Below are 18,099 nucleotides of genomic sequence, written 5' to 3'. Positions count from 1 at the left end.
TTTTTTGTTTCTTTTGTTTGCCCACTGAACACTTAACACATATGAATAGTAAATTCTTCTGTTAACTTTTGTGTGTGCACTGATTTTCTTTGTTGTGTCTTTCTCTGCTGTATACACTATCAGTCAGTTTGGACACACCTTCTTTTTTTTTTTCTTTTTTTTTTTGTTTGTTTGGCCCAGACCGGGCCCAGTGCAGCAGCACCGCCCGGCCCCACAGAGCCCGGGACAGTCCACCCAACCCCACCACAGAGAAAACTGCACCCACCCCACCATCCACTCATCTTCCAGACTACATAAGACAATAAACACCCAGGCTGAGATCTTCCTCCACCTCTCCTGTATCTCCCCCTCCTGCAGAGGCAGCTCCTGAGGAGAGGAAAGCTCCTGCAAGATGTGACAATCTCCCCCACCAGTTGAAGAGCCCCCCAGGTGGCTCGACGCACCGGCGGCACCCTGCTCCAGGGCTGGGCCCCCATGCACCCACCCGCCCACAACCCCGGCAACACACCAACCAGGACCCAAGCCCCGGAGGCCCGGTCCGGGTCCCAGCCCAGAGACGGAGCGCCCCCAGAACCTCACGCCCATCCCGGACCCACCCAGGGGCAGCCAGGCTACCAGGTCAGTAACCCACGTCCGTCAGCACAGACCCTCCCCTAGCCCCGCTGCACGCAGCCGCGAGGAAACAGTCACCGGAGAGCCAACAGAGCCCCTAACCGGACATGACTGCTACCCCGGGTTGAGCCCCCCAAGGAAGATGCCTCCGGGGAACCCCCCAACGCCCTAAGCCTGTCCCTACCCCCACACCAATCACAACAGTGAAGGCGGGACCAAACTATGACCCCCCACCCCCACTAGGTGATGGAGCTGATCAAAGGAGCCCAGAGCTTGGACACACCTTCTAATTTAATGTTTTTTCTTTACTTTACTTTACTTTACTACTTTCTACATCATAGATACATACTGAAAACACCAAATATATAAAGCAAGATGTATGGAATTATCTAGCAAAGAAAGGATTGATAAATAACTCTAAATATGTTTTAGATTGTGGATTTTTCAAAGTAGCCACCCTTTCATTTGTTGACATTGCTGCAAGCCTTTGGCTTTCTGTCAATTAGCTTCACTGAGAAAAACAAAAGTGTGAAATAGCTTTTTGAGTTATATACTTTTTTGTTTACAACAATATTCCATTTGTGTTCATTCATAGATTGATGCCTTAATTCTATAATGTAAATAGTATTGAAAATAAAGAAAAAACAATAAATGAGAAGGTGTGTCCAAATGTTTGACTGGTAGGGTACATAAGCCGTACTAAAAATGTGCTGCTCTGTGTTTTTTCTTCACTGGTAGTGCTTCCTCGCTTCAGATTTTCTGTGTGTGTGTTGGTTGTAGAGGGTACGTTTTGATCCAAAGTTGAGCAGCAGCAGAAAAAAGAGAAAGCTCAAAAGACTCAGAAACCTTTAGAACACGCCGAAAAGCAGCTCAGGTCCTGTACCATGGGTGGTACCAAAACAAAAAACGAAAAACCAGCTGAAGGCATCCAACAAGTGCAAGCAACAAAAGTCAGGTAAAGGTTTCAGTTTCAAATTGGCTATTACAGGACATTATGTAAAAAGAACTATGCTGTACATTCATACAAGTACTGTACTTTGTAACTTTAAGCAGTTAATAAGGCTCTAATCCTACATTGTAGATCTACTGACCAACAACATCAAAGAAAGAAGAAAGGTAAGCTATTTCAAAGATGCTTCCAACCATATTCAAGTGTGTGGGTCTGTGTTAGGTCTCTCTGTGCACTGTTAAAAATAAATCCTAGAAAAACCGTAATATTCCGGCAGCTGGGGCACCAAAATAATACCATCAAATAAAAGAAAATAACTTCCTCATAAAAATACAGTTATTTTCAGTAATGACAATACAGTTTGTTGCCCTAATTTTACATGGGATTTTGCCTTCTTCAAGTGCTTTTAAACATTAAATTAGGAACATGTCAATGTGATTAAACAATGAAATTACCTATAAACAAGGTCAATGAATGTGGCAATATGCATAATAATACTTAAATGTACAGAAATTTACAGTCAACAGTTGGTTCAAATAATAATGGATAGCATGCCCTGGGACAGACTGACAGAGGCTGCCATATCACACCATTGGCCCCTCTGGCTATCACCAGTAGGTAGTAGGTGAAGTGTCTTGACCAAGGACACAAAGACCGAGAGTGTCCGAGCCGGGGCTCGAACCGGCAACCTCCTGATTGCAAGGCGAACTGCCAACTCTTGAGCTACGATCGCCCTAAACAGCAATAATAGTAACAATTATTTGATGTTAACAAAGTTCATGAGACTCATTTCATATATTTTTCCATAGCATTACATTTGAATTTAACAGTTCAATCTTTCAAATAACGGACAAATATTTGTGAAATCATGATACATTTGTGAATGTATTTTAACAATCTAAATATGCATATACATTTAAAAAACAAGAAAATTATGTTTTATTACATTACAGTGATTTTACGTTAATTTACATTTGAAATGTGAAATCACAGTCTATTTATGTAAATTTAATGATATTCTAGAAGAACAGAACAAAATTGTAAAATACACATCGATTCGATCCACGATTCAATTCGATTTGAATCTGGGAAATTTTGCCTCAGACAGTCAGAAATATTATAATTCAGATCAGTACATTTACATATTTTTGTATCTATAAAAAGGAAGCTGACACACACAAGACTATCAAAGGTGTGAGCATCACAGCAGATGCCTTTGTGTCAAAGTAGCTGAAGATAAAACACAGAAAAACATGAAGGTGATTTTCCTGGCCTGGAATTTTATAAAAATATTCTGCAGTACATCAAAAACAAAAGAAAACCATTAATCAACTTATGAACATTACCTCTGAAATTACAGCAGTTTTATTAGAGACACAGCGTTTTGCATTTTGTATAATTTTAAAAAGTTTAAATTTGTTCAGTATTGAACAGCAGAAATTAGGTTTTCTTTTCGGAAGTAAGTAAAAGGAAAAAACAGCAGCCGACAGCGCTGTAAACAACTGTAGTCTTGTGCATAACAAGCAAGTGAATAATGCAGAAAACAGATTTCGGGGATAGACGGAAAACTGTTCTTGAGGTACACCCAGAGAGAGAGAGAGAGAGCTGTGCATGAAGTGTGATTTTATTGTAGTGGAAGCAAAACAGGAAAAGTCAGAGTGAATTCATGACGATGTTTATGTGAAGCGTTTGGATCTTCTTTTGCTGCTAGTTTGGTCAATATTGTTTGGAGAGAGTGTGGTGGGGCGTGGTCTGCGGTGCCGTGCAGGGAGGGCGGACGCACCTGCACGGCATCCATAATCACGCCTGCTAGGTTAAAACACGGGGACTCAGGTGTGTGTGGTTGTTGTTGTGGTGAGTGTGAATAAAAATGTCTCGAAAGGATATTCCGTGGTCCCGCTGTGCCTTATTCTCACCACAGAGAGATAAAACTAACAGCTCTAGAATCATCGCAAAAAGGGCGTAAACACAAAGCGCGGACGCGCCGAAACATCAGAATCAGCAAGCTGTCGGCTTCCAGCCCCGAGCGTGTCCGTGCCATCGGGTGAGAAAGGCGACATCTCACTGATTCTGATCCGCGGGTCTGCGCTTTGTGTTTACGTCTTTGTGCAGAAGCCGTGTACCTGCTCTCATTTACAGTTTTAAATGTTTGGTGGTTGTCAAAATTTTGTGACGTTTCACCTGAGATTCTGGAATTTTGGGCAAAATACATTTATATAAAAAAATCGATTCAGGATTTTAATGAATCGATATCACGTTATCCAAGAATCGATTATTAAAACCCACCCCTAGTCTCATTCACCCAGCGGTGCAGAAAGAGTTAAATTACGTTCTCTAATGGAGTCCTACCTCATGTGACAAATATGGCCAATGTGATTGGCTGTGCCTTTCAGGGAGCTCTGTTTAGTTTCAGCAGCAGCAAACCTGAGCTGCAAGGAGGAGAGGAGGATGGCAGCAAAAAGGATATAAGAAAGTATTTTTCAAAGAAACCTGTAAGTCACTTAAAGCCAAATTAACTCATAAAATGTGTCCGTCATAACAACGTTACAGGCTATGCTAGGCTTTGGCCCACATCAGTCTAAAATTGTATGTAACCATGAATAACATGTTTTGGAAACTAACTGCACAAGAAGCAGCAGTATTAGTTCTCTCAGTCTCAGAGCAGCATTTCTAATTTTGATTGAAACTTTCAGAGAAAACAGCAGCCTCGAGCAAGCCAGGATATTAGTTTACAGAGGCTCCTCTCCTCAGGAGCTCCCTCTGCAGGAGGGGGAGATACAGGAGAGGTGGAGGAAGATCTCAGCCTGGGTGTTTATTGTCTTATGTAGTCTGGAAGATGAGTGGATGGTGGGGTGGGTGCAGTTTTCTCTGTGGTGGGGTTGGGTGGACTGTCCCGGGCTCTGTGGGGCCGGGCGGCGCTGCTGCACTGGGCCCGGTCTGGATGGGCCTGGGCCCCCTTTCCCTGGCGGGTCGCGGAGTATGGGGGTGCCTACTGGGGTCAGCGGGGGAGCTGGCCCCAGGGAGGGGTCACTTGCCCCTCCCTTCCTTCCCTCCCCATCTCCAGCTGCCTCCCTCTTCCCGCTCCACCACAACCACCCACACATGCAGGGCCTTGGAGTAGGGGTATGTCACCAGGGTGCAGAGGAGGCTACCCCCCCCCCCCCCCTCTGTCCCCTTCTGGCTGCCTCTGCCTCAATTTTATCCCACAACTTAGACATTCACATTACTCACACTCTCATTACACATACATATAGGATCTTGGGGGTGGGCACGATACACGGAGTCCAAAGTACCATCAGGGTGTACACCCCACCCCTGGCGTCGTCGCCCACCTTTCAATTTTAAATACACGTAGACATTGAGGGCTAGCAGGAGGGACCATGCGCTTACCTGCTGCTCTCTGGCAGGTAGCTCCATGCCCTCCTGGGTTTTAAATGCACCTTAGAACACACATGCATCAACATTACAATGAGCGGGTGGAGGGAGGTTTGGAGTCTTCTCTCACCCCCATTCTCTGCGACCTGCTGGAGCAGGGGGGCTAGGACTAGGATGAGGAGTTGGCCGTCCGACTGCGGTCTGGAGTGTGGAGCCTTCCTGCTGCTGCGGAGTCGGGGCGGTCTGCCTCTCCCCACCGCAGGGAAAAGGGAAACACCACCTGGGTCTGGGTGCAGTTCCCCCCTCCAGGGGCGGGGGCACCTAGACCCGGTTTGTAGAGTACGCTTGGGGAGTGTGATCGTGTGTACAACGTCTCTTTATGTCTGTCTCCACGTTGGTTGAGTGTGGAGTAAGTGCATATGAGAGCATGAGGGTGGGAATGGATGTTTGTATCTGTGTGTGCCTGTATGTCTGTGTCTATATGTCAGGTTGGGTGTCAGGCGCCACCTCTCTGGGGACATCTCAGGCCCTCCAAGGTTTGGAGGCCTATCTCCCCCTACCACCACTTCCCCTGCCAGTGGCAGACCCCCTCAGACATCGGTGCGTTGGTGGTTCTTTGTGTCCGGGGATGGGCGTCCAGGTACACACCGGCTCACTCCTTGGCGGCCGCTTATCGGGGCCTGGAGCCTGGGGCTCGCTCGGGACACTTCGGAGGTGGGGTGCCCCCGGCCTCTCGGCCTGGGGCTCGGTCACTCAGGCGCAGCTGGCTGCCGGCGGAGCTCACGGGCGCGTCACTGCAACTCCCCCTGGCTTCTGCTCCGCGGCTGCTGAGTGAGCCCTCATCTGGGACTCTCCTCAGCTCTTTCTGGGACAGTGGCGCAGCTGCCCCTCTGTTGGTCTTCCTTGGTCTCTTGTGTTCTGGGGGCCTCTGGATGTCTGGAGTCTTGATCTCCTCCATACCTGCTTCACGCCCTGGAGGACGGGGCTGTGGCCCCCCCACACCCTCTAGCAGATTATTACATGAAGGAACCTTTTAAAAAACAAAAAACAAGCGCGTCCATGCTCACAGGTGTACACACGGGTGATCACACCCACAAACTACACCCTTTTTGGCTCCTACCTCAAAGCACACTGTGTTCTGTTGATCTTATGTGCTGCACAATAATGTTTAACATTTAGTATTTACTGTCATATTCCCATATATCATTGTGATGTTGTTTATTCTATAACTCTTGTTCTCTTCTGCTTGCTTTCTTTTTTCTTTCTCAGCAGGTGATCCAGGTGATTGATATATGCATTTTTTTTCTCTGCCCGTTCTGTTGGTTTTTGTCTTTTGCCCTTCTCCCCCGTCCCTCTTCTCAGCTGTTTCTCTTTCCCTCTTTCTTTCTCCCCTTCTTTCCCCCAGTCAAGTCTGTCCCGTATTCAGTAAGTGAAAATAAAATAAACAATAAAAGGTGAATCAAATGGACCATTACGGCAAGGCTGGGATGGTCAGTTTGGTAAAGTAAATCCGTTGGGCATCTTTCTTTGCCTTTAGACAACAATTCTGATGGCAAAAGAGCCAAACGGGACAGGCAAAAAAAAAAAAAAAAAAAAGTTTACAGAGGCTGTTAAAATTATATGTCTAACGTTAAAATGTTGGTGACACAATAATTCCATCCTAATGGCACTGACATATTCATAGGTTAATTTTTGAGACAAAATGTCATGAGGTAGTCATGATTTTGCAAATATTCCACCTTGCAGTGCAGTTTGCACAAATTGTTTTAAAAATGCACTCAGCCTACAAACATTACTGATGAGTCAAGATCTGCACAAATTGACAGAAACACTGAAGCAGCTCCACATTTTATTCTTATTGTCATGTATGTCCTGTTTGTCAGGTGAAGAACCAACACAAAGCTCAGAGAGCAATGGTGATGCAAGATCACAGGTGGAATTGGATAATGACTTGATGGTTCATTACTGTATTTGAAGCACATGTGTGACTGCATGTATGTGGAATGTCTCACTGTTATTTATCAGGTGACAGAGAAGCAGCTCTGCCATGTTGTAGCTCAGACAGAGGTCACAGGTGACTGACTGATGATTTGGTGCTGTAGATTAACTAATATTTATTATCATGACAATTGTCAGGCTGCTGTTGTAAATTGTTTCATTAGTGTATATTTGACAAAGAATCTGAATTGACACGTCTCACTTTTTATATGGCACGAATCCATGTGTTATTTTATCAGGTGGCAGAATGTCCTAGTGCAGTCAGAGGGGAGGAGCCAGGGCCAAATGTGAGGCACATCAAGCACAGAATAATAATTTTAATCTGAGGATAAAATGCAGGTACTGAGGCTGAAAGAAGCTTCAGTGCTCTCAGAAGACTAAAAGGATGGCTAAGGTCAACAATGACTCGAATGAGATTAAACAATGCTGCTGTGTGTCCACCAGGAGAGGCTGGACAGTATAGATGTAAAACCAATATGGCAGCAGTTTAACGAGAGGAGAAGGCATGTGTTTGGCTCCTTCACATAGTGGACATTGAGTTGTTGTGTGGGACACCAGTAGTCCATGTCTGTTGCTGTAACAGTAGTTCATGTTTAGAATAAAAAATACAAAATAACACCATAGTATGGGGCAATAGCACTATTGCCCCATACGGAGCAATAGTGCCTAAAATGTTGCGTAATGTTGCTGAGAGATCTTTTACTTTGTGGTAATCTTAGATGAGTAGTTTTATGGACAAAACCCACCAGACCATTTAGTGCTCCCTTAGTGCTAATGTGTCAGAGATGTTGGTGTAATATAACTGAAGTAATGATGTTAAGTCCTTAAAGTCATATTCTTTTATTGTCATGACTCTATTTTTATTTTTGTATGATACCTGATTTATATGGATTATGGCTGAAGTAAACTAAAATCTACAATACTTAGTCATTTGTTTAATAGTAATTTAACATTATATAATTCACATATAAATGGTTATATAAATTATATAAATATAAATTAAATGGTTTAAAAGTATGTAGAATAGCATATGTAGGCAAGTATATTTCTCCTTTTTTTTATCAAGAAGCAAAGACAAAAAGGAAAAAAAAAAAAGAAACAGGGCAGGGTTTGATGGTTGAATCATCCGTCCCCACCAATGCCAAAACCAAATCTACTCCCTTGCTCCAGAATAATAAAGTTCTACAGCCTCTCTATCTCTGCACTTTGCTATAAGTTGACCCAGACCAGAAAGCTAGTTTGCAGCTACGAGTCAAAATCAGAACATCAATTATCAGCCAGAGGTCTCTGTACTACGGTCCAGAGCCATGGATCTGGGATAAATCTTCCATTCCAGACACTTATAGGAACATAAAAAGTCTGTTTTTGATATGGAGATATGCATACAATATGATCCAGAAGCAAAGACTTGTACACATTTGTTTCACACTGGAACTTAGGCATGTGACATGATCTGTGCATATCAGGTGATTCCTTCACAGGTATTTAAGATTTTGCGAGAGAGCAAGAGAGTTACGTGTAGTTTTAGACATTTGTACACACAGAAAAATTTTGAAAATCAAAATGATTAGATTCGTGAAGATGAACTTCATCGGTTGTTTGTAAATGATCAGTAATTATTCAGGTTTGGATGCACACACTTGTAAAATAGTTTTACATGTGGTCACATTTGTGTGTGGAATGTGGGTCCTTAAAAGTTACACACAAATCACTTTGTAAATCTTAGTTTACGCTTGTGGATCATATCATACTCATTCTTTCCATATTTTTCCATATTTTGGAGTCCTGTCCATCGTTGGATCCACATAGCTATGCCAGCAGGTTTTCTCAACATGACCTATATGAAGTCCAAACAGTGCTTTTTCCTGACTGATGACACGCTGCAGTCCTGCATGAATATTAAAATGACTTCTTACAGCCCTGATGTGGAGAAGTTCTGAGAGGTTCAGAAACAGAAATCCCAATAAAACCGTGGAAACAGTATCATTTCATATGGTGTTATTTTGTAATAAATATTTATGTATTTTCGACCCTGAGACATAGGGCTTAAATACAAGAATCAGTAACAAGGGAATGAGAAACAGGGGGAAACATAATAGATGTGACGAGACAGGGAGGAAGCAAAACAGAATAAACTGACATAATAAGGACTTTCGAAGTAAAACAGGAAACACAAAAACACAGACGCAAAGAGGACACAGAACATAGAGACGTGTGGGACAGGAAAGCACGGAGGAGATATAACACAGAATACAGGGGAGGCACATTAACAAAACCTAAAGACAAGAAATCAAGAATGATTTATATGTGACAGCTGTGTGAAGGCAGGAGAACGACCCAAAGTGCAGACTCCGGAGACAGAAAGTAACTCAAAACAGCTTTAATGCTGAACTCAAAAGGGCAACAAAACTAAGAATACAAAATACACCTACACAGACAAAACACACAGCAAGATAAAGGTAGATCACAACACAGACACAAAGAAACACAGGGCTTAAATACACAGAGGGAGCAATCAGGGAATGGGTAAGAGGAGGGAAACACAGATGGGGCAAATCAGGCCTAACGAGACAAGGGGAAGCAAAACCACACACATTAACATCAGACATGGACTTTCAAAGTAAAACAGGAAACATAACACAGACTCACAGGCAGGCACTATAACAAAGGGAACAGAGACGTGGGACCAGGGCAGACACAGACACTGACTGGATGTGGGGAGACAGCAACTATGGAACACAGACAGAAAACCAGAACACTAAAACTCTAACCAAACCCCACCCAGAGAACCTAAACTAAGAATAATCCTAAAACCCATAAAGCAAAGCTAGAATATAATAAAATAACAAAATCAAAGAACCAAAAACACAAAACACTGGGTCAATGACCCAGGGACCCTAACAATGATAAGGAACTAGGAGCTAGAAATACTGAAAATTTGAACCAAGAGACCAGCAGTGAACATTTATGAAGAAATCAAAGATCAATAATAGTACACAATTCAAAACACTGTGTCACAGACCAAGGGCCGTGACAGTTTTCACTGACAACATTTCACATGCCAAGAAAAAAAAAATTAAATGAATGAGAGGTAAAACTTGAGGGGGTAGGGACAAATAAGTAAATTCTTCAGCCTACTCCTTTTCAAACAAATAATGGAATGATATTTTGTAATGATTGTGAAGGCACATGTTTGAAATCTTTGAAATAAAAATGAACTGAACTGAATATGCGTTTCAGGGAAATTCAGAAAATTCAGAGAAATTCTAAAAATAACATTTTGACATGTGTGTGTGTGTGTGTGTCTGTGTGTGTGTCTGTGTGTGTGTTCATCACGTCTTTACCTAAAGATGTGCAGCAACAGAAAAGAGATGAGGGAGATAAAACTAAGTCGCCCATGATGGATTCTGGACAAGCAGCACAGAAATAACTGTCTGAAGACAAACAACTGGTGCAAACCAACAACAGGTAAAGGTTGTTGTTTACTATACATGTACACAGCAAATTCAAAAGTGTTAAATGTTTTGGTGTTAATAGGCTTCTTGCAAAAGTAGAGTTAATTTTACTCTAAGTAGAGTCACATTCTTTTAATGTAACTCTGAGGTGTAAAATGATAGTAGTTAAAATCGAGTGTTAAAAATGAGTGTTTCTCTGTCAAATCTGGAGGTGTTACAATGGAAACATTAACTCTTGACCTCTTAACTCTGAACTCCTAGAGGGGCTATGACACCAATAGAGTAAATTCACAGACTCCGCCCCCAGCACGGCTCCAATCGAAGCTGAAGTGAAGCCGTTTCAGAACATTTTGCTCTACATATTTGAGTTGTTTGCCATGCTTGGTAAGTCATTTTTTCAAAGATTGTTTCAATTATTTCTATTAGCTTTTACTTCTGTGGCTCTTTGGAGTTGAGACAAAGCTGTGTGAAAGGCATTAGCCATGTTGCTCGCTGATAGCATAACATTCTGTTTTAGCTAGCTGAAAGGTATTGTTTGCGGGCAAATACCACAGCCTTGAAAAAAAGCTTGCATGTGAATTTTCAGTCAAACTTTTGGTCAAATACGCCTAAAACAATGTCTAGAATGTGAAATGTTGGTATAATGGTGCTACTTGAAGCCTGAAAACGATCGCCCATAAAAAAAAAAAAAACGAGCAAACAGCAGTAGCAGGCGTCCTGACTGGATTCTACGTTAGCATAGATCCCTCCAGAGTTTTGTGCACACGGTTTAGGTAAAAATGAAAAAGGTTGAGGTTTTACATTTAGTTCAGTATTACCTGTTGCCTGTGTCCTTGTCTTCTGGGAAAATACTTTACAGAAGTAATGGCTCAAAGAGGATTCCTTTTTTTTTTTTTTGTACTGTGCTGCAATTGTTTACTGGATTATTTGTGCCATTAATTAGTGTCAACTAATTTTTATTCAACCTCCGCACAGGATATGCTTGTGAAGATGGAATATGGGGGAGAGCAGAAGTGCGTTGAAGTTCCACAAAGGGATGAATGAAGGACATGCATGTTGTATTGAAGAAATAAGTGATGAGAATGCTGTTATTTGCATTTACCAGCTCACCTATGTCAGACCTTTTGATAAACAAAGTTCTAATGAAAGTGAGAACATGTACACTGTTACATCTTTCAGAAAATGTTTTGAAATTGTGATGCACAGTTCAGAATAAATGTTTTTCAAAAACCATTGCGTCTTTTTAGTAAATGTTTATTTCCAAAATAAATTTCTAGAAGTTCAGAACAGTAAAATTCCCGCTTTTTAGAATGAATTAGAAGATAACTCTTATGTAGTTAAACTAAAATACTCTTTGAGAGTTAATATATAAACTCTTAACACCAAGTGTTAAATTATCAACTCCAGACAGATTTGGTGTTTAACACTAAATCAGAGTTAACGTACCAACTCTCCAAAAAGAGTTAAATTAACACTCTCTGGTGTGGACCCATATAGACACTTTAATAGTGTTGAAATCAAATCCAACAGTGTTAATTTGGACATGCTGGATTTGCTGTGTATTAATGCTGTATATTGATACGTGTACACACTGTTAGGAAGTGTTGCTTTTAAAATGTATTCCACTACAGATTACAGATTACATGCCTCAAAATGTATTTTGTAATGTCTTCCGTAGGGATGGGTATCGTTTAGATTTTATCCGATACCGGTGCCAAACCGGTACTTTTGAAACGGTGCCGGTGCTTAAACGGTGCTCGAACCGGTGCTCGAACCGGTGCTTAAAGAATGGAGAACACAAAATTGGTCCGAAAACCTCTCATGTTCAGCTGGTTTTTTTGCAAAAAGATAACAATGTTAGCCTTTTCTGCAGCTATGGGGCATATATGGTATCATTCTTGGCTGGAAGCAGTGCTTAAACAATGGGAAAAACACAAACTTTGTCCAAAAACCTCTCATGTGGATTACCAAATAGAGAGGTCATAGCTTTATGAAACAGGAAAAGACCACCGTGTAATCCATTTATTTCAACAAAGTAACTGTATTCAGAATACTGCATTTTTAAATAGTAACTGTAACAGAATACAGTTATTCATATTTTGTATTTTAAATACGTAACGCCGGTACATGTATTATGTTACTCCCCAACACTGCATGTACAGTACTTTGTAACTTGAACCTTTTCTGGTGCTATTTTTAATTACTATTCCTTAATGAACATTATTTAATCATATGAACGATCAGCTGATTGCTCAAATCGTATGTTGTAGACCTGCAGAAAATCCTGAATTACAACATCAAACAAAGACAAAAGGTAAGCTACAACCTTCTACTGAAGTTTGCAAAGCATACTTCTAAGTGTGTGCGTGTGTTTGTGTGTGTGTACAGTAAAGGGCAGCGGTGTTGCATGGATTTTTCTGCTTTATACATAAGTCGTCTGTTCGCTCTTTTATTTAGCTGTTTAAACAAATAATTTAATCAAGAACTATACACAGTACTTCCCCCCTTGGATACTTGCTTAGTCTGACGTGCTTACCTGACGTGTGCATGTGTGTGTCTATTAGTAATAAAGCCCACATCTGTACCTGAAGTTTTGCAGCAGACAGAAGATTGGAGCGAGAAAACTGACAAACCTTCAGAAGACACAAAAGATAACCAAGAACAAACAGAACAGCAGGTTGATTCTTCCACCAAGTATCAAGACTCCACCAAAGAGAAAAAACTGTCTGAAGACAGACAGATGGGACAAGAGAACAAGAGGTAACAGTGGAAATGGAGATTTGTGGATCAACTGAGAACACACACAATTTCTGGCTCAGTTAATAAGGCTCAAATCTTACATTGTAGATCTGCTGAAAACCCTGAGTTGCAAAATCTAACAGACACTAAAGGTAAGCTACAAACTTCTACAACAGTTTATAACTATATTATTAGATTATTAGGTGTGTGTGTGTGTGTGTGTGTGTGTGTGTGTGTGTGTGTGTGTGTGTGTGTGTGTGTGTGTGTGTGTGTGTGTGAAAAGTGGGTCTGAAACGTTCAGCATACTACCTACAGAACAATGTTCTGCATGCCTGAGCAACAATTACCCTTTGCTGGACCTAAACGTCGAGGATTTGTGCACTTGTGTAAATGTTTTTCAGCTGAGTTAAACCTACTGAGTTAGCGAATGTATGATATCATTATATACTGTACAGTTATAATGCTAATGGTAGACCTTAGAAATGATGGTAGACCTTAAAAAAAACATTGACAGGCTGAGTGAAATTTCGCTCAATTTGTGTTTGGTCTTCATCATTTCAGGACAGCATACTTACACCACAGTGAACCTTGTTCTTCTGGGATTGGCTGGGACTGGAAAGAGTGCAAGTGGAAACACCATCCTTGGAGAGAAGCACTTTGTTTCTAAACCCAGTTCAAATCCAGTCACCACAGAGTGTCAGGTGGAAGAAACTGACATGAATAGTGTACATGTGCGTGTGATTGATATTCCAGACATGTTTGATGATGACACTGAACCATCAGTTCGGGACAAACATGTAAAAAGGTGCAAAGAGCTCTGTGAGTCAGAACTCTGTGTGTTTGTACTTGTGATGCATGTGAGCAGATTTACTGATGGTGAGAGAGACATACTGAAAAAGTTAGAAAACACTTTTGGGACCAAAGTGAAAGAACAAACTGTCATCCTGTTCACCCGAGGAGACGACCTGGAGGAGGCAGAAATGACCCTGGAGGGTTTTCTTCATTCCTGTCAACCTGGTCTGAAAGAAATCATTGAAAAGTGCGACAACAGGTGTGTTGTTTTTGAGAACCGCAGCTCAAGTTCAGACCAGGTGGAAAAGCTAATGAACACAGTGAGCATGGTGTTAAAGAAAACAGCAAAGATACAATAAAAAGGTCTTAGTTGTGATTTTTAAGCGAATAAATATATATTAAACCTTTTTGGGTCAGGATGGCAATAATCAAAAGTAACAAATGTCCCACCTGTGGGACTAATAAAGGTCATTTTATCTTATCATATCTTATCTTATATATGTATGTGTGTGTGTCAAAGTTCAAACCAAAAGCTAATCAACAGACTGTGCATGATGTTAAAATAAACAGCATAGAAGGAATGAAAACAAAATTGTACACACACCAAACCAAGTGATTCTTTGGTCTTTTTTACATCAACCACATTTTCTCTCAAACACTCTTATTTAGCAATTTTGTTCGTTCTTAAAAAAACATTAAACAATTTAAAATTTGCTCCGAAATTGGTGTATGTACTTCAATCATTAGTAAACATGTCAAATATTAAAAGTGAATGATAATCATAATGCATGTGTGACAGGGGATTTCTAGGAATCTCCCAAACAGCTCTTCTGCTGAGACAACTGAGTTAGAAAACACAAACACTGCAGTTGATTTACTTGCAAGGGCAGCCACAGAGCGCTCGTACTCGCAGAGAGACACTCACGGACTCACGCTCTGTCACTGTCTGCGTTCTTTATTTATACAAGCTGGTTACACGTGTGTACAAAGATAACAAAGTTATTCCAAGAACTCAGAGCTGAGGTTCCCCTTTTCTACATCAGTATGTTCTCAGAACACAGGAAGCTGTTAGTTGCTAAAATAAGTTTATCACACAAAAGTTGTTATATGAAAAGTCACGCAGACATGTGGTTTGCCTAGTGATCGTAAAAAGGGCACATTTCATGTAGCTGATCACACTATGTACAATTTTCTTTTAACAATGTATAATGTGGTTTATTGCATGTGATTTCCAAATGCTCTGAGTCTGTAAATGCAGGCTCAGATGAAGTTATGCTGTGCTGTAACTAGTCATGTACCACCATCTACTGAACACTTGATGTTCAAGTACCTTTCCTACTTAATTCCTACATTCCGACTTAAAGTTGGTGGTTATTGTAACTGAATTCATTTTTAGCACATTATTTAATACTTCAAACCCTTTTAGGGTTGACGATCAGTTATAATTGTTCGGAGACCTGGGTTGTCGACCCAGAGTTTTGGGTTTACTTTATTATTGAACTCGGATTTTGATATTATCATTTCTAGTCTTTTAGTTTCTTTGTTAATGTTCTGGTTACTGTCTGTGTTTCTTAGTTGCTCTGTCTCCTCTGTCTGCTGAGTCCCCTTGTCAAGTCTACATCTCTGTTTTATGTGTCCTCTTTTACTTTGAAAGTCCGTGTCTCGTGTTAATGTATCAAGTTTTGCTTCCCTTGTTTCGTTAGCCCTGATTTGCACCAGCTGTGTTTCCCTCCGGTCTCTGATTCCCTGATTGCTCCCTCTGTGTATTTAAGCCTTGTGTTTCTCTGTGTCCGTGTCGTGATCTACCCTCATTCATGCTGTCTTTTGTCTGCCTGCCTTCCTGAATTTATTCTTTGTATTTGGAAGTTTTTTACTTTTATTTCAGCAATAAAGCTGTTTTTTGGAGTTCACGTTTTGTCTCCAGAGTCTGCACTTTGGGTCCCCCATTTCATCACTCCTGCCTGCACACAGCCTAAACATCATAATAATAGAACTATACCTGACTATAATATAACTATAACTATCATTTCTTCTTTTATACATGACATAAATTCAAAGAGAAATGTTGAAACCATCGTTTATTTATGGCCAGTGTCGGAGAGTAATGGAATACATGCACCAGCATTAGATATTTAAAATACAAAATATGAGCAACTGTATTCCGTTAGAGTTACAGTTTAAATAGGTGGTAATCAGAATACAGTTACTTTGTTGAAATAAATAAAATACATAGCAGTCATCATTTCCTGTTTCATATAATAATAATAATAATAATAATAATAATAATAATAGATTGCATTTATATAGCGCTTTTCAGGGCCCTCAAAGCGCTTTACAATTCCACTATTCATTCACTCTCACATTCACACACTGGTGGAGGCAAGCTACAGTTGTAGCCACAGCTGCCCTGGGGCAGACTGACAGAAGCGAGGCTGCCATGTTAGTCGATGTCCTCTCTATTCCTTCTCCAATTTTGGTGACTAAATCCAGTTGGGCGCAGGTTTAGCTCAGTTAGATGAGCATGTAGTTGTATATTGCATGGCTCAGAGCAGCCGGCCTGGGTTTGACTACAACCGGCTACAACCCCCCTTTTTTTAAATTATTAATAAACTTTTTTACTCAATTTCCATTTGGGATAAATACAATTTCCCTATTTCTGATTGCTGGATACCCAAACAAAACATGCAATTAGAGGCTCTAATGTAAGCGTCCCTTTAATGTTGGTGGCGTCAGTTTCACAATGGACCCGGGCTCAGCAATGCACAGGCAGAAATGCATTTCCAACACCACTTCATAAGAAGATTGGGGTGGTCAAAACTTCTGCATCTTCGATGCTGTAAGTAAAGTAAAAAAGTAAAAAAAATTTTTATTTATATAGCACCTTTCAAGATAAAAATCACAAAGTGCTTCACAGAAGCTAAAACCTAAAAGTAAAAATCAACCAAAAGCAAGTTTAAAAAGATGAGTTTTTAGCTGTTTTTTAAAAGCGACCACGGAGTCCACAGATCTCAGGCTCAAAGGGAGAGAGTTCCACAATCTGTGGGCCACTGTCACAAAAGCTTTGTCGCCTTTTGTTTTCAGCCTTGTGTTTTGGACAGCAAGCAAGCCCTGGTCACATGACCTCAGGGACCTGCTGGGAATGTATGGATGTAAAAGTTCACTTATACATGTTGGTGCTTGTCCATGCAGGGCCCTGAAAGTCAAGGTCAAAACCTTAAAGTGGATCCTGAATTTAACGGGGAGCCAGTGCAGCTGAATCAGCAGGGGTGTGACATGGGAAAACTTGGAGGACTTGGTCAGAAGCTTTGCAGCAGCGTTCTGAACAACTTGCAGACGATCCAAAGAGGCTTTACATAAACAAGTAAACAAAGAATTACAGTAGTCCAGACGAGATGAAACAAATGCATGAATGACAATTTCTAATTTGGAGCGCGATACAATGGGACTCAGCTTAGCAATGTTTCTCAAATGATAAAAACAGGAGCGAACCAAAGATTTTACATGGGCATCCAAAGTCAGAGCTGAGTCAATAGTAACACCAAGGTTCCTGATAGACAGTTTGGCAAATGTAGCAAGTGGACCCAAGTTTTCCATAACACTAGGTACAAAATTTTTAGGAGCACAATCAAGGACTTCAGTCTTCTCCTCATTTAGGTAATGAGATGTGTAATTTCTTCACCACTTGCTAATGTTACTGAATCTGTGGAAGTTCCGTGATAGCCACCACAAGAAGTAACGAATAACGACCCTACCTAAATCCCAGTAACAATTAACACGTTCCTGATTTTGGCATAATAACTAGTTCCCGTGCACGTTACCACAATAATAATCTGGTTACTCTAATGCGTTACTTTATATTGCTTTAGTCCCTACACAAGGGTTCAGCAGGGTTAACTGATGGCACGACCATAGCTGGACTGGCCACTGGGCATACACAAAGGCTCTGTGATTTTTCATTTTTATGGGCCGATGATTTTTATTTTTTTTTTAGCAACGGTATAAACAATGAAAGATGGTGGATTGGCCAGATGCCGGCAGATGTGTAAAAATAACTCAGTTGTTTGGTGGTGGCTTTGGCGGAGCTGCCACAAGAGGCCAGGTAGATGAGGGAAGGGGAGGCAGGAGGAGGAGAGACCCGAGGCGGCCCGAGTGTCCCGAGTGTCAGGTGAACTGAACTTC

General features: G+C 41.2%; 1 protein-coding gene and 1 long non-coding RNA gene across 2 annotated transcripts; both read left to right on the top strand.

Moving 5' to 3' along the window:
* The first annotated feature begins 187 nt into the window (after nt 1–187).
* On the top strand, nt 188–11,684 carry LOC147321648 (uncharacterized). The gene is made up of 4 exons (XR_015130997.1): nt 188–1,567; nt 1,694–1,728; nt 10,285–10,773; nt 11,365–11,684. It is a non-coding gene; the product is annotated as an uncharacterized LOC147321648 (long non-coding RNA).
* An 849-nt stretch (nt 11,685–12,533) lies between these two features.
* Nucleotides 12,534–15,256, top strand: LOC147321647 (uncharacterized). The gene is made up of 4 exons (XM_086305733.1): nt 12,534–12,703; nt 12,954–13,149; nt 13,237–13,280; nt 13,690–15,256. Exons 1-4 carry the CDS (start codon nt 12,622–12,624, stop codon nt 14,277–14,279), a joined length of 912 nt encoding a protein of 303 aa, XP_086161859.1. The 5' UTR covers nt 12,534–12,621; the 3' UTR covers nt 14,280–15,256.
* The last annotated feature ends 2,843 nt before the right edge of the window (nt 15,257–18,099 follow it).

Source organism: Aulonocara sp. 'chitande type north' Nkhata Bay, linkage group LG9 (assembly GCF_057382095.1).
Source record: "Aulonocara sp. 'chitande type north' Nkhata Bay isolate Kocher_YH1m ecotype deep benthic linkage group LG9, A_spYH_male_GT1.1, whole genome shotgun sequence".
NCBI classification, from domain to species: Eukaryota; Metazoa; Chordata; class Actinopteri; order Cichliformes; family Cichlidae; genus Aulonocara; species Aulonocara sp. 'chitande type north' Nkhata Bay.
The sequence above is the reverse complement of the archived record's forward strand: the minus strand, read 5'-3'. Positions and strand labels throughout refer to the sequence as shown.